This window comes from Eufriesea mexicana, unplaced genomic scaffold (genome assembly GCF_001483705.2).
Source record: "Eufriesea mexicana isolate 0111107269 unplaced genomic scaffold, ASM148370v2 scaffold729, whole genome shotgun sequence".
In the NCBI taxonomy this organism is placed as follows: Eukaryota; Metazoa; Arthropoda; class Insecta; order Hymenoptera; family Apidae; genus Eufriesea; species Eufriesea mexicana.
The window spans coordinates 142,092-160,757 of NW_016908875.1; the positions used below are offsets into that span (position 1 = coordinate 142,092).

The following is an 18,666-nucleotide window of genomic DNA, read 5'->3' on the forward strand; positions in this document are numbered from 1 at the left end:
ATCGACGAACCGATCACAGTTTTCAATTTTCCTCCCGTCGTTTTCCCGCGCAAAATCCCACAATGATCTAACCCGCGTATCCGAGTCGTTGCAGATAAGATTCGCGAGTTATCAAAGGAAGTGGCGAGCGAACGATCCTCGTTTTACGCATCGCCACGATTTAACCTCGTAACGAACGAAAACTCAATGGACGAATTATCTTTGGCGCGTTAGCAGCGCGACCGAACTTAATGGCCGACCGATAAACTTTATCGTTTATCAAGTAGCACAATGTTATGAAACCCGGTACGATCGCCCCGACTAGCCTTGAAAACGGTCGCCTGACATCCTCTAGCTCTTTTCCACGGACAAGAGGGCAGCAGAGGACTCGAAATTCCGATTTGACTTTCAGATACACGAAGAAGATGGAAGATGGTTCCAACGAATTTTGGTTTTTAATGCGGTCGGATTTAAATCACAAAGGAAGTACGAATAAATTTTGGAGTAATATATAAGGAGAAAGTTTTTATTTATTTGTGGGATTTATTTATTTATTTATTTTTCTGTTTTATGGGAGAGAGTTGAATTTTGTTTTTGTTGTTGTCTTGTGGTTTGTTGGAGATAATGGAAAGTAAATTTGGGAAGAAATTGTTGAAATATTTGGGTACATGGAACGTTTATGTAATTATATCGCGTTAATTATAGTACTTAATATTATATATTATATAATACTACTATTAAATAGTATACTATTAATAGTATATTACTATTAAATAATATTATTTATTAATTATTGATGAGATGATTAAATCTTAAAGCAAAGAAAAATGTACACCAATGTGTTTTATGATGTTTGTTAACATACTTCAATAGATAGAATGTTTAATTAGTTATTTAGTATCAATTATATATTAACTGTATTATTAATTAAATGTATATTGTATTATGTAATGTAAAACGAATTAAATTTTTGCATCGGTATTTATTATTCATTTTATATTCCCAGGAAAAAGGAAATATAAGTAAATATAAGTGAATATCAGTAAATTCTTTTGTGATATTTATGAATATACCTGAGTAAGTAGAATGTATTATAATATAGTGCAATTGTACGATATTTGTCAACATACTTAAACAGATAGAATGTTTAATTAGTTACTTAGTATCAATTATATATTAACTGTATTATTAATTAAATATACATTGTATTATGTAATGTAAAATGAATTAAATTTTTGCACAGCTTATTATTCATTTGATATCCCCAGGGAAAAGAAAATATAAGAAATTTTCTTTCGCGATATTTGTCAAAATACCCGAGTACATAGAATATATTAATTAAATTTTTCTGTGATTACTTAGCAAATAAAATTATATTGAAATTTTATTTCCTAATATTAGTCAAAATAATCGAATACACAGAATGTATTAATTCAATTTCTGTATTACTATTAATTATTCGATTATTATTTTAAATAAAAGAACAATGTGAAAAATGAATAATATTGTCAGAAATTGCAAACTGAGGTTATCTTGCAGTAATTAATCTAAAAGAAGGATATACACATCTATATGTCGAATTAACTTCATTCTTTTCTATCCAAGGCTGATTTCAATTCCTGAAGTGATTAAGATAGTCACCTCCAACGATGATAAAAAAGGACGACAGTAGAACTTCACAAAGAATTTCTTTCTCGATTACAAGGTTCTTTCAGTGATTCATACTCACTTCTTTTTCAATCTGTTCTTCGAATTATTACATTAATGTCGCTCTTTATATATTATATTTTTGAAAACACCATATTTCTATTTTTATTTTCAATTTCTAAAACATTTCCTATTCTAAAATAATATTAAAAGAACTAATAAAGAGACTATAATACCTAAAAATTATTTATAAAATTATAAATTAACTCGATCGTCCATAAAACTATTTTCTTTCAAAAGTCACTAAACTTAGGGATATTTCAGTTAATGGAACTCATTATCAAGTGGTTTAACCACTTCAAAAATTTATTAATTTCAATAGACTATTGCGATGAACGAAATTATTTGATATTAAAAGCTTTTCTCCCAAAAAAAAACAAATTTGTATCATCTTTATCAGTAGAAACAAAGCCAAATAACAAATTATAGTCTCCATAATGGCGTCAGAAATTTTACAACGAACAAAATTATTCGAAACTAAAAGTTTCTCCTTTAAAAAAAGAGTTATAAATATATATAAATTTATAACATCTTTATCGCTGAAAACAATGTCAAATAACAAATTTCATAACAAATTATAATCTCCATAACGTCAGAAATTTCCCAATAAACAAAATTACTCGAAACTAAAAATTCTTTCTTCAGAAAAATAATTATAAATAATACAAATTTATAACACCTTTATCACTGAAAACAAAGTCAAATAACAAATTTCATAACAAATTATAATCTCCATAACGACGTCTGAAATTTCCCAATAAACAAAATTATTTGTAGCTAAAAATTTCTCCTTCAGAAAAAGAATTATAAATATATGCATAAATTTATAACATCTTTATCACAGAAAACAAAGCCAAATAACAAATTTCACAGCAAATGATAATCTCCCTAACGACGTGAGCGAAGTGCAAAGGGTTAATACTGAACCCAACTGCTCTGAGGAGCAGTCATACAGATGAATTCAACTGTTGAATATCATTGCTCCAAGCAATCGATTATAAAATGACGAAACGCAAGATTAACTTACCTTGTCACATCGCAGCCATAACATAATAGCATTGCGGTGCCTCAAAGGACCTCCTAATCCAGATCCACCGGCTGCGCGTTGTGCTTTCAGCAATTCCGAGTGTTTCACGCCATGCTGCATGAACACTTCCAGTGATCTGAAACGAAACACAAAGGAAAATTTTTGAATTCGAATAGATCCTCATTGATCTTCGGTGCAAATGGACCCAGTTATGGTTTTGAGATCGTAGAAGGTACGGTAGAATGTCGATTATGCGAATTTTGATTGTACGAATGGTCGATTATTCGAATTTTGATTCTATGAATGGTCCATTATGCGAATTTTTATTGTATCAATGATCGATTATGCGAATTTTTATTGTACGAATGGTCCATTATGCGAATTTTGATTCTACGAATTGTCGATTATGCGAATTTTGATTTTACAAATAGTAGATTATGCGAATTTTGATTCTACGAATTGTCGATTATGCGAATTTTGATTTTACAAATAGTAGATTATGCGAATTTTTATTATACGAATGGTCGATTATGCGAATTTTGATTTTACAAATAGTAGATTATGCGAATTTTTATTATACAAATGGTCGATTATGCGAATTATGATTGTACGAATGGTCGATTATGCGAATTATGATTGTACGAATGGTCGATTATGAGAATTATGATTGTACGAATGGTCGATTATGCGAATTATAATTGTACAAATGATCGATTATGCGAATTTTCTCGTTTCTTCTTTTTCCCCGGCTGAATCCTCATGCTTGTCATCGTCATAGGACTGTTGCTAAAAGTCTTGTTCCGCTGGAACAAACAAGCTTATCACCGATTGTTAAAGCCCCGTCTCGAACATCTAATCCGTGTCTTATTCCTCAGAGATTATTTTAGAAAGCATTCGTTAAAATGAGGAATCAGAAAAAATGTTAGATATTTTATTTCATTATTCCAATATCCCGTGGAATAATTTCCCAGCTGTGCAGCACTATCCCAATTCTCTTATAGCATAGTAGCCATTACTGTAAGCATGTTAATTTCTGAACAGAACTATAAAGTAACGAGTAATCCCGTTTTAAGGCTAATTATTTTCCTCGTTATTTCGGATACTTTTTGGATATTTTACTAAAAGAGAGGTTAGAATATACATACAAGAGTAGCTTCCTAGATCAGATAATAATGGCAAAGGTATTAGATATGGTGGCTTATTATTAAAACTAATTTAATAATTTTTGTAACACGAATTTTAAAATAATATAAAAATTATGGTACAATGTGAAGAATAATTTATTACTAAAAATTAAATAAATCACAGAAATTGGACTGATCACATAGTAAATACATGTATCAACATGTATGCAGAGTTGAATAGTAAACGATGTGGTACAAGTAAATACCAAAATTAGTATATTACTTTTCAACCTCTTCATTTCTTGTCACCCAAAATCCCCCCGAAATATTAAAATGGGGAATACTGGAATACGACAGCAAGATAAAAGTATTAAATTATAAAATATCAAAAATTCGCAGTATTCGAATCACAAATAAGCGAGCACCAAAATTAACCCTTTGCACTCGAGCTTCAGTCCCCATTTCATAAAATTTGGAAGATGGATATTAATTAATATATCAAATTTAAAGTAATGTAACAGTGTGCGAGGTACCAAAATCAAATAATTCTACAATTCTGTTATTACACAATTCTTTATTTACTGCTTAAAAAAGTATCGTCAGTGTTTCAGTAGAGAATCTTTGAATTTCTACTCTTCTCTAGCCAAAAAATCGTCGAGTGCAAAGGGTTAACAGACTGTTCCGTCCCGGAGAGTGTGTTTATAACATGATTTTTATTCTAAGGCTTACACTTTTAACAGACCTAACGGTTTACGATATATTTTATATAGCGACTGCAATTCCGGAGGATAGATGTGCCTCACCGCCGTTCTAGCAGATTAAGTTGTAAAAGTAAAGGCGAAAGTTTAGGAATTTTTACAAGTACCAGACTCGACAGATGGGACCCACGGGTGACAGACCCAACAAGCGACGGACGGACACCACTTATAAATCACGTCATTGACTATCAAAAATCAGCTCCTTGACAGTTTCCTACTCCTCAGCCAAAAGTCCTTCCGTCACACCCTCTGTCCAATTAAAACTCCTTACTTTTCCACCACCAACGTTTATTTTGCCCAATCAGAACTAAACTGGAGAAAACACCGGACAGGACACGACGAGACACGACATAGATCAAATTCGAGAAATCAGTTCGTCTTCGACACCGATCCTTGAAACATCTTACTTACACGTATAAACGCGTGTTCGAAACGGTACTCCGTTCAACGTCTCCATTATAACTGTTCTATACTTTTCTATAAATAAACGCTCTCTTTTATCAACACACACTTCGGGATGCTTATTATTACAACTAGTCACGCAATATTAATTTGGCGCGTGATAAACGTTCTAGGACATCGAAGGGATTCGATAAATAGGACGCTACACAGACCATACCAAAAATAGCTTGTGCGTCATCATTTGTCACTTTAACTATTCGATCAACAGTAATGAAAAATTTCAATTAAACTAATTCCAAACACTGGTGGAGAATATTCGTCAACGCGAATGGTATATTTTCCCGAGCAAGTCGGATTAACGCCACCGCGTAATTAAATTCGAGCTGAAAGCCAGCGACGTCGGAGGAACGGCTAATTCTTCGCGCGGAAATTACAAGAGACGTTTAAACGGTGCAACAGTCTCCTGAAATCTCTCTGCAGACGTATAAAATTCATTCGTGATATAAATAATACCGCGACGTCCAGCAAGACGCGATTCTCGTTAAGAGGAAACGCAGCGCCGAATCACCCTTGCATCCTGTAATTAATTATTTAGCAATACCGTGATTATTTTTACGTCAGCGATACACGCGAATCGTATCGCGGTATAATGTTACAACAGGTGGCACTTAACGTGAACGCATATCTATCACAGCGTAACGCAACATGATGCAGAGTACTGGGCCTAATAGCGGCGGCCATCTTGGTGCGTCGTTGTAGAGGTTAATGGTGGAAGTAAGGGACATCAGCTCCCGTAGTTCCGGAGATCAATTCAGTTTGCCCTTCCTCCTCTTCCTCCTCTTGCTAATTCCCTAATTCAACGAGATGGGTGCAGTGATACTGCATATTAATATGTTAATATTATCACATGCTTATGTAGTAAGCGCATATTAATCTTATGTAATTCGTGTAATTATTGTATAGTAATTTTCCCGATATTACTCGTTATTACCATAGGAATGCACACATGTTTGTATTTATATATCTTAATATTTTATTTTTGTTTCACTCTATTTCATGCAATTATTTGTTTATTACGTGTATTTATTTTACTGTATTATATATCATTATATTATTTGTTCGTTTATATTACTCGTTATTACCATTACCAATGGATGTATATTTATGTATATATGGATGTATACTTGTATATCTTAATATTTAATATATTATTTTTCTTCCTTTCTATTTCATTGTATTATTTGTATATTACGTGTTTTTATTCTGCTACAGTTTAATATTTAATATTTCAATTTGTTTCACTCTATTTTACTATATTATTTGTTCATTTATTCGTTCATTAGTATTTTTAACATTTGATATTTTGCTTTTTATTATATTCTATTTTAATATACTATTTATTTATTTTCTTTTTTGTTTACTCTTTTCGTCTTCGGTAGATTATTGTTCATACTATTTAATTTATTATACTATATATTATTTATTTATTATATATTTCCTTTACCCATTTAATTATTTAATTTCTATTTTAGTTTCAATATATTTCATTTACCCTATTTAATTATGTACATTTTAATAATAATCCTATTTGCTCTTTTCCTTCTTCATACATAATATACAATTTTATTTCTTTATTATCGTGTAACATTTTCGATCACTTTTATATTCTCTTCTTACTTTTTACATTTTTTCTCCTTTTCTTCTTTTTTTATAAAGAATAATGAAATTTTTCACAGCTTCTTCAAGTAAATGTTTCTTTATATATCCAGGATAAGTTACGTACCTCGTGTATCTAGGAATTTATGATACCGCTAAAAGTTTTATATTGTCGAGTATTTATATTTTGTTAAATTCAAAATTTGTCGGTTTTCCAAACAACCCATATATTTCCTTGCAGTATACGAGCTTGCTCGTGAAACTGAAGAGACAGCGAGATCCAGCAAGGCAGGCGATTAAAAATGCCTATTTACATCGTTGAACGATAACAATGTGACTATTGCTTCGTGACATTTATGTAACACGATTACATACGATATACCACACGCAACGAAAATAAGTGCAAGTGTATTGAAAAATCGCGAAACGCGAGTGTCTATCTCTGGAAATATCTCTCGAGCAATGGCTGATTAAACGAATGAAACATTATTAAACGAAAGATAAAACGTGCTCTATTAACCATTTAAATCCACCGTCCTCGAGTCTACAATTTCATCCTCGGATAAAACAATCGTGAAATTAGACTTCGAATAAAGCGACTAGCTACACCTCGTGTAAAATTAACCCTTTGCACTCGGTGATATTTTCGTCACAGAAAAATAATAATTCGAAAGTCGAGGATATTTTTAAAATGGTAAATAAGAAATCGCATGCAAATTGAGACGCAGAATTATTTAACTTCGACATTCCACGTATCGTTAGGTAATTTTAAATTTGATATATTAATTAACATCGATCTTTAGAATCTAATTAAATGATAACTGCGTGCAAAGTGTTAAATTCCAAGTTCATTGCCCGCTTCGAAATTCGCGAATTTCGAAAATGCCTCGCAACATGAAGCTCTATATCCCGATACCTTGAAACTGACACAGTGTTTTATAGTGTTTATTTTTGTTTTAAACTCTGAACAAGTCGTAAACCTTCGATCAAGTTTCCTATACACGATAAAAGTGTTTTATAGTATCTATGATTTATTGTAACGTTGCAACATATATATAGCATTTATGCTACATCACACGTACATGTACATGCACACACGTTTCTAAGCTATAACATTAGAGCTCCTCGTAAATAACGTATCTCAAAGAGTAGACGAGAAGTGGAAAAATTAAGAAAAGAAGGGGAATCGAAATACCCGAGGAGTGGCTAATTATTTCATAATAGGGGACAAGGAAATGACTATAAATGAACGATGTTGTGTCTCATTTTGTTTAAAAATAGGAGATAAAATTGGTGTATTAATTACAAAAGGATTTGCAAGAAGATGGTATTTTTAATTTAAGAATTTTTAATTTTGTGGGAATTTTGGATCACGCAGTAGGCTCCTTCTTCGTGAATAAATAATATGTACGATAGATGCATATATTGAACAATTTTCGAATTATTTATTTCCATATATAATTCCAGACACTTATTTTTATAATATTGGATGAAGAAATAAATTTTGATTTATTTAGAATATCAAATTTATTCGTTTATCTATGCGCGGGGTATTTACACAACCCCTAAAATTACTAGGGATTTGTGCAATCTAGGGGAAAATAAGCTACCCTTTATGTACACAGGAAAGAGATAGATTTTGGAAAATTGAATTCTAATGCACTGAGTAGAGATTAACCACCCTCTGTTCTATCATTACAGTGCAATTGTAGCAATTATCATGTGTGTGAAGAATTAGAGGTTAGGAAAGCATAAAAATAGGAAGGCACTCACACAGAGACGCTAATTAAACAATAATTAAATATTAATAATTAATTTAATTATTAAATAATAATATATTTGGAAGTCAAAAGATGAGCTATGGCTAAACATAACTCTAAGGCTAATTCTAATACATTATCTCAAATTCAACTGAACACTTTCAACTAATACTGAACTCTAACTAACTCTGGATTCAAACTAAACACACTGACACTATTCCAACGCTCTGACAATTCTAACACTCTCTGTCTCTAGACATTCTAACAACTCTAACACTAAAATATCCTACATACTACAGTACGTATACTATGACAAAAATCGTGAAATTCAGTGATAAAAGTTATAGCAACGAATGTGGAATTTTTAATCAAAATTTAAGTCCTGACAGTCATTAGTGTTCATTACATATTCGATACTTCAAAGTATAGTTAGATTAGGTTAGGTTAGGTTAATCAAAATTTAAGTCCTGAGAATCCTTAGTGTTCATTACGAATTCGATACATCGAAGTATAGTTAGATTAGGTTAGGTTAGGTTAATCAAAATTTAAGTCCTGGCAGTCCTTAGTGTTCATTACGTATTCGATACTTCGAACTATGGTTAGGTTAGGTTAGCTTAATCAAACTTTAAGTCCTGACAGTCCTAAGTGTTCATTAGGTATTCGATACTTCGAACTATGGTTAGATTAGATTAGGTTAGGTTAATCAAAATTTAAATCCTTGCTGTCCTTAGTGTTCATTACGTATTCGATACTTCGAACTATAGTTAGGTTAGGTTAGGTTAACCAAAATTTAAGTCCTGGCAGTCCTTAGTGTTCATTACGTATTCGATACTTCGAACTATGGTTAGGTTAGGTTAGCTTCATCAAATTTTAAGTCCTGACAGTCCTAAGTGTTCATTAGATATTCGATACTTCGAACTATGGTTAGATTAGGTTAGGTTAGGTTAATCAAAATTTAAATCCTTGCAGTCCTTAGTGTTCATTACGTATTCGATACTTCGAACTATAGTTAGGTTAGGTTAGGTTAACCAAAATTTAAATCCTGACAGTTCTTAGTGTTCATTACTTATTCGATACTTCAAACTATGGTTAGATTAGGTTAGGTTAGGTTAATCAAAATTTAAGTCCTGAGAATCCTTAGTGTTCATTACGAATTCGATACATCGTACTATGGTATTCAGGCTCTCGTACTACATCCTGTCCCACAGAAGTTGGTAAAAAAATTGTCGTTGCTTCCTCTCTTGAACTTTCTCTTTCCACGTTTCTTCAGACTTCCTCAGCTTCCCGTTCCTTTGTCCCGCAGCCCTCGAGGATCTTCCTCCGGGCCCCGTGAAGCCTTCCAGTCTTCCGAGTAAACACATGGTGTGCAGACTCGCGCGAATGCCAATAGAGTCGCGCTTAATTTTCCTTTTCCGGTATTTTCTTTGCGTCTACCTTTGTCCATCTCTGCTGCAGGCCTTCTATTTCAGAACCCTACTTGAAATCGGCGATTTTCCATCTTGGAACGGACTGGACCTGGTCTAACCTATTGCACGGTTGGATGAGTGCAGCAGCCCATCGAATCAGCATAATAGAAGACTAAGAATAAACTTCCGTAGTGTCGGCAGAGTCAAAACTGCAGTTGAATGAACTTAAAATTCATCGATAAACAATCACGTGGTTTATTCGATTTGGAATACTTCAAGGGTTGCAAATTGGGGTGAACATCGAAGATGAGGAATCCGAAATCTTGTTTTTCAATTAATTTAATTAGTATTAACCCTTTGCACTCGGTGATCTTCTCGTTACAGAAACATAATAATTCCAAGACTTTCTGCCATAAAGCCGACGATATTTTCAAAATGGTAAATAAGAAGTGCAAATTAATTGTAAGACGTAGAATAATTTTACCTCGATGTTACACGCGTCGTTAGGCAAGTTTAAATTCGAGATATTAACCCACTACACTCGACGATTTTTTCGTTACAGAAAAATAGTGATTCGAAGACTTTCTGTCATAAAGTCGAGGACATTTTTAAAATGGTAAATAAGAAATCGCTTGCAAATTAAGACGTAGAATTATTTCACTTCGACATTGCACGCATCGTTAGGTAATTTTAAATTTGATATATTAATTAACATCGATCTTTAAATTCTAATTAAATATGGCGACTAAGTCACCTCTCGAGTGCAAAAGGTTAATTCGTATTCGTATTAATTTAATTCGTATTATCAACATTTCGTGAAAATAATCGTATAAAATATTCTATACTAAATATAGTGAGTGACTTTTGTTAGTAGTGAATGAAATTATAATAACAATAAGAACAATTCTTTATTTAATTACGAAGATTATCAAACACAAATATTAACTATAAATATAACTAATTTATCACAATCACATGCTCACACTTCTTCTCATTATTAATCCTTTACACTCGAGAGGTGACTCTTAGTCACCGTTTGTTTTAATGCTGTAACTTAAATAATGAATGATGATAATTATATTAAGAACATCGAAATAAAATTATTCTACTTGTTCGTTTCTCACGCAAATTCACGATTTTCCTTTTTTAATTTTAGCATAAAGAGTATCAGTGACTTTATAAAAATCTAAGAAGACCTTCGAATTGCATCCTCACAACGAAGAAATCTTCGAGTCCAAAGGGTTAAAACGAGCTGCAATTGCATACCCTCTTTCATCACTCTAGTTTTGTCTCTCCATACGGACAGTTAGAATACATAAGACATACCTTCCTAAGAATAAAGATAATTATAAATAAAGACAGTCATTTCTTTCTACCCATAATCCCAATAACTTTCATAATTAATCCCTTTTATCAAAGGGACCGGAACCGGTCGCCACGACAAAAATTCGATCAGGCTGGCTCGCGGCTCGATTATGCGCACGTTCATTATGCAACGAGCCGGTATCCGTCGCGATTCCACGCCGGAACGGTGGACGAAATCCGATCGGCTGCAGGAATCCGCCGTCGATGGAGAAACGGACACGGGTTCGGAATTTTTCGAAAGTGTCCTCCGCGGCTCTTCGCCGCCTGCGGTTTCCCTATCGCCCATCAGAATATCGAGATACGAACCGTTCCGCGTCCGAGATAACATCGCGGTGACACTGGAACGCGGGTCTGGGCCCGACCTCGAAATATCTTTCTTCCAGGATTCCACACTCCTCGAGTCTTCCTCTTGATTGACGTCCGGGGGACCGGAAGTCGGCGAACCGCGGGAAGTTATTCTTCGATCCCATCCTGTGACATGTCAGTGGTATATACACGTGGAAGGTTCACGTGCAACGCGGCCATTTTCGAGAGAGTGAACTTCACGCGTGTAACATCTTCAGAGATTAATATTATATTATTACATAAATATTAATAAATATTATTAACAGATTGTCTTACTATTTAACTTCCGATGAGGTGTATGTATCATAATCAACGAGTCTGAACCGTGATGTTCACATCGGGTCCTATGGACACATCACGTCTCTCATTCGTGATACGAATGTTCGACCCGATATCTTTACCAGGATACGAGCCGTTCACTGCACAAATCGATTAACTCTACTTTTTGAAAAATCTTAAATTTAAGTGTCAAAGCACTTGGTATAGTCGTAACTTTTTATATTTATAATAATTTTCCCTGATAATTAAGATTAACACCGTTAAACGACAAAAATTTGTTGGCCACCGAATAATAAATAATTTATTTCAGAGGTCACTTTGATTAACTCCGTACTCTAATGTAAATCGTTGCAATAATGCAACTCAAATGCACTAGCAAGCCATGAATGATAACGGTGAATTTTTTAGCGCCGTCTTATCAGAATTTAAGTAAAATTTAGTAAAATTTAAATTTATTACTTTTTCCACTTGCCAAATCGATTAACTCTTCCAGTAACATAAAAATGGTAACATTACCAACGATTACCTTTTGGCTATTTTTTCTTATAAATTTTATATACCGTTGGATGAAAGTTGCATTTGTATTTATGCATTCTACGATATTTATTTCGATTTAAATTATAAAGGGAATTTTAAAAAACAATGTACATTATTTCATTGCATTTCTCCACTTTTTGTTTTATGGAGTCAATCAATTTGTGCAGTGAACGGCTCATATGTAAAAAGGAAAAGATAGAATTAAGTAAATATCTGTTTATCCTGATGGTTACGTATAACGTGAGATTATTATAATGTAGAATATATCTCATTGGTTATCATAAAAGTTTTAGTATATATATATAATATATAATATATAGGTTGCACTTTTGATTATTAGAAAAATTTGGCAATTTATTGAGATAGGTTATTCACCTGTATAGTGATTTTCGTGGTTTCATAAAAATTCTTTGTTCTGCAGAATTATTGCATATCTATGATTTTCCATGTATAATTCAGTTTCAGGGTTTATTAAGAAGAAAGGTGAAATTTGAATGAAAAATTTGTTATAATTGAACAAAATGATCGAGAATAATGGTATTCAATATTAAAGTGTGCAATTTCATCAAATAGTCAGAACGATTTATTTCAGAATTTTTGTTTTTCCGGTTATTGGAAATACACAACTGCTAAAAAATTGAAACTACCGAAACAGTGAAATAGTTTTTTCGTTCACTACGTTATCTCGAAGGATAATTTGAAACTATTAATCTTGGCAAGTTGGAAACTTTGAAGGTGAAAATTAATCGCAAAGTATGCAGTACTTGATTATCGAGTAGTTTAAAAATAAATAACTTGAACTTTAAAACAGCATAATGTAGAATAAATTAACTGTTATCTAGAAAAGTATGACATTGACATTGACAATAGAAATACTATTTAAGTAGTTAAATAGTATTATTTGGAATCATGCCAATAATTGTCTAACAAGGTTATTTATGCAACACGAAATAAGTATCGATATTATCTGTGTTGATATTCCCTTGTTGTCGCTTGCAAGTGTTATACAACACTAATTTGAAAGCAAAAACTGCACTGTGATACGACCACGGAATACTAAGCTTTCTGCATAAATAAATTATACATTCGAACAACTCTGTGCGTATTTTATAATAGTAATGAGTTTTCCGTGCATTTCCTCAAATATTGCGTATTCCTTTCGCATAGAACTTGCATTCTTAGTAGCTTTTAATTATTCGAGAAAATATAATGTTTCTGATCGTAGCTTTATTCGTAGGAAGCTCTATCTTTTTTTCGAATTAAAAATTTAATTATCATACATGGAACTGTATCATTGTCATGACAATGAAATTAAAAATTATTATAATAGCAAATGTACCTTTTCTAATAGATTATATATGTATATTTTATTATATCACGTTATTGTATTAATATAATACAAGAAAATTTATAATTTTGTTATCTGATATTTATAAAATTTTAAATAAAGCATAGATATTTCTGAATTACTAGAATATCACTGGTTTTTAAAGAAAATAATGATACCTATGTTAGTCATTTGGATTGTTAATCACAGATTAGATTCGATGTTTTATTTTAAACAAATTATATGCGTAATGAATATATAGGAAAATAAATATAGTAGTATGGATTTAATTTATTGTAATTAACATTTCTATTACAATAATTAAATTAATCTGATCGTTCTATGGAAAACAAAATATCAAGAAAACACTTGATATTTTAAATATATTAAAATATTAATTATATTGGAAGGAAATTTTTAATAATAAAATTAATATTATTTATCACAAATTATTAATAATTGTAATAGAATTTAAACTAGTGGATATTTTCCCATTTTTTTAAATAAATTTCTTTCAAAACCTGCATGCTTTAACCACAAACTTATACCCACACATATTTCATTTTAAATAAATTACTGCCTTGTTATTTTCCATGCGTAGTGAATACATAGGAAAGCAAATACAGTAGTGTCGATTTGATTTATTGCAATTAACATTCTCATTACAATAATTAAATTCATCTGATCGTTCTATAGCAAACAAAATATCAAGAAAACACTTGATATTTTAAATATATTAGAATATTAATTATACTGGATGAAAATTTTTAATATAATATCGAATGAATATTATAAAATATCAATCATTAATAATTATAATAGAATTTAAACTAGTGGATATTTTCCCGTTTTTTAAATAAATTTCCATCAAAACCTGCATACTTTAACCACAACTAACCTAGAATAATATTAAAAAATATACAAAATACACTAAGACGTGAAATATATTAAACATTACTGCATACCTATGTATAATAATTCCTAAAAAAAGAACAAAACAAAACAAAAATATACATTTTAAAAATCATTAGACCATTGTATTAAAACAAGTGCAACTGATCATAAATTTCTTAAACCAAATCTTCCAAAGTGTCTAAAAAATTATTGTACCCTTTACCATAATTAATACATACAAATCTATCCAAACATAAATAAAAATAAATATACACTACATACTGTGCAAATAGAATATACAATTTTATTATATTAACCTCAAATTACATAAAAGTTTCACCGTAGCTTAAAACCGAATAACGTCTATAAACAAATTGCAGCACGAGCACCAAACACGATACAATTCAATTTTCGACATTATCCATCCACTTCACAGAGAAGTATTTTCAACGTGGCCTCAGAGGAACATTCGAGGAATTCGAAGACCGAGCGCCGCTTATTTTCGGATGTTACAGAGCTGCTCTGCACGTCCGTAATCGAAGTTTTTAGCGTCTAAACATCCGGTACGGCAACCCGATAATTAATCCAATGCCATCGTGAAACAGCCATGCGATCACTGGGTCAAAGTTGGCCGCGTTCACCGGAGATGCTATATCAGGGTGAATGTAAATTCGGAAGACGAAGCTGTCCTTGCTCCATCTCGATAACGACGGATTCCTCTCGACAGGGTGCAAGTGTTTCCCCTCATGATCGATCAAGAAGATCGATCGATTCGATCGACTGTGGTGAACGAAGAACTCGAGGATTGGTTGGAGGTCTACACGAACTGAAATTAATTTTCTTTTTCGAAACATTCGCGTCGGAACTACTGATTTTCCGTGCAACTGGACCCAGTTATGGCTTTGGGGTTGTAGAAGGTACGATAGAACGTCGATTGTGCGAATTTTGATTGTAGAAATGGTAGATTATGCGAATTTTTATTGCACGAATGGTAGATTATGTGAATGTTGATTGTACAAATGGTCCATTAGACGAATTTTGATTGTACGAATGGTCAATTTATTCGAATATAGAGCGAGTCACGTATGTATCTGTATATTTATATCGAAAAATTGAAATTAAGGATGTATCAGTAAGTTTGGTGTGCGATATACTTATAAATTATACATATACAGGTGCACAGTACCTATTGTTCCAAATTATAACATGATAGTATCTAAGAACTACTGTTATTTAATTTTCTACTTATTTCTTTTATTACATATGTATTGAGACACATAAAGAACATTTATATTTAAATAATTTCTAATTTCTAATTAATTTATTTCGACATGTATATAATATCGATGTACAATAGACTGATGTATGTCATTTTGAATTATTTGTACGAATTTGACTCTTAATTAGTTTAAATAATCGATCCTACCGTTGGAAGATTATGTAGCAAAATTAAATGCTGTCGAATGGTATATGAATTGATGCATATATCAGTATCAAAAGTTGATGCAGGTATAGATGGAGGTGCATAAAAAATTTTGAAGTCGACTCGTTATTTTATACAAAAATATAAGAGAACGTTGAATTTTCATTAAAAAGGTATAATTTAATAATTAAAGAATAATCAAAAAATAATAAAAGAAGCATATTAAGAAAACATAGTGTATAATTAATCACCAAAAACATATTTGCACTTAATATCAGCACAATACAGGTATCTGCAAAAATTTTATTGAATTATTCACCATCTCTCACAATCTTTAAATATCCTTTCACATAATAAAATTCGAATTCCAAAAGTTTCAAAATCCCACAAAACCCTGAAAAATCTCAAAAATTCAAAGACCAGCTTCGAACTCACTCCTCATAAGATGCACCCGATATCTTCCTATTAAAATATCTCAAAGCTTTCTAAAGAAAGCTTTCCCTTTCTTTCTTCCTATTTCCTCACTTAACGAACTAGCCATAAACCTAACAACCAAAGAATAATCAAAAACTAGTCAAATAAGTAGACTAAGAAAACCCACTGCAGCAACAGTACCGCAAAATTTTTATGGAACCTTCAACATCTCATGCAACGAAATATTCTCTCAACAATAAAATCTGAAAAATTCCAAAAATTTTCAAAAAATTCCAAAAACTTGAAAATCTTGCAACATCTCTAGAATTCAAAGACCAGCTTCCAAACCACCTCTAATAAGAAGTTACCACTATTTCCCTATTAAAATATCTCGAGTCCTCCAGACTCTCCTTTCCCTTTCTTTCCTGCATTTTCCTCGCTCAACAATATAGCCAAGCCACGAGCCGTTCGCTTCTCATCGAACTCTTCTCATCGAACGCAAGTTCCGGATGTGCTCGGGCGAAGCACCACGATCCCATCCCACTGGTTCATCGGCCGAATTATTAGGTCGATCCGTGAGCCAAGAGACCGGACCAGAGTTCACTCGACAAACGTCCAGATGTCAAAACGCAGAGATACAAAGTCTCTCATTAAACCGTGCCACCGACCGACTAATTAAACTGGGTCTCTTGTGAAACTGGCAACAGATACCGGTGGCTATCTCGCGACACTAGGCCATTATCTCGTCGTCTTGACCCCTATCTCGCGATATTCTCATCCCTGTTACTCCTCCTCGCTTTTCTGTCTCATTCAGCTGTACCTTGCGTCTCGTTCCTCGTCCCTTTCCCTTTCCTGTACCTTCTACGTCCTTTGACGGACCAGGTCTACCTGTCAGTTGGGGTAAATTGACTAACTATGCCGAATGTTGACTGTAGTACTACGAATGTTCACGTGAATGCGTATTTTAGTAATTAGAAGAGGATTCTGACAATAGATTTTTTATTTTATAGACGTAGTATCCTAGGCCCAAGGATTCCAAATACAAAAGGACCTGTGGGGGTCTCTCCACAGTTGATGTCAGCTGGTCGCAGGTGCTAGAAATTCTGCTATTCAAGTTGCAAACTTGAACACTGTGAGAGTTTTGCAGGATTGTAAGGCCCGTTTACGCAATGTTGCTGGAATGCGGCCTACTCTAAATTAATAGAGCTAGGCCTAGTTATGGCTGAACTACAGAGACTTCTGATGTGACTGTCTCCTGCGTTGAGTTGAAGCTTTGGGTCCTGGATGATAGTCTGCTCGTGATGATTGTCCGGTTCCCGACAGATTTTTAGCAGAACTCTCTCGTCTCGATGGTTTTATAGGTTTTGTCTATCTACTGATTGGTCAGTGTAAGATGTAAAAGGTGGGTGTGTGTCATTCTATTGGTTGTGAATAATATTGGGAGTGTGTGATAGCTTCGACGTCCTTTTGTGGTGGTGGAAGTTTAAATAATTTGGGTCCTTATGCCTATCGTCTCAAGGGTGATGTATTGGTTCTTGTTAGGGTTTACCCAAGTGGTGACTAGGTGATGAAGCGTGTATACAAATCAAGGGACGCTGGCAATGGAGATATAAACAGTTCTCCACTTGACCTGGGACATTGCGGTCCTAGGGCTGCAATAATTCAGATTCGAATTGTAGTGGATTTTCGACTTGACGAAGGGATGAATAAAACACGTGCTATCGGTAAGGCAGTTGAACGACAAAAGAGTGTTTTTACTTGGCTCTAGAATTAGGGGTGAATGCTGCCAATTGGTGGCATTGTCATACATGCATGATTACAATTACAATTTAAGAATATAATACGGATCTGTGACATCTGCCACAATGAATGTCAACGGACCATCTCATTTCAGCCTGTCTAAAATATAATAACCTATAATAACGTATAATAATATTCTGAAATTTGTCCGAAATATCGAAAACGAGAAACACTACAGATTATTCCAATTCGTTAAACATTCTACGATTATTGACCAAGTAATATGTTAAAGATATCTCCATTGCTATTAATCGAGTAACTTATGCTAGATTAAATTAACGAAGAGGAAAAAAGGTATGTTGCATATGTCAAATACTCGTCGTGTATATGTACATGCGTGTAATCTGTTGGTAAACTGTCACATCGTATCATTGGAAGTGGTCTAAGTTATGTATGTTTTGATTAATTACAGCAACCTGTAATTAATCGTTCGATTTTCCTTAGCTTCGCAATTTTATCGCGA

General features: G+C 32.9%; 1 protein-coding gene across 1 annotated transcript in view; it reads right to left on the reverse strand.

Annotated features, from left to right (window-relative positions):
* Window positions 1-18,666, reverse strand: part of LOC108546433 (tRNA dimethylallyltransferase, mitochondrial) — a 196,137-nt gene that overhangs the window by 77,174 nt on the left and 100,297 nt on the right. The window contains exon 4 of the mRNA XM_017898497.1: window positions 2,714-2,849. Coding sequence (XP_017753986.1) covers window positions 2,714-2,849 — 136 coding nt within the window. The remainder of the gene's footprint in view (window positions 1-2,713; window positions 2,850-18,666) is intronic.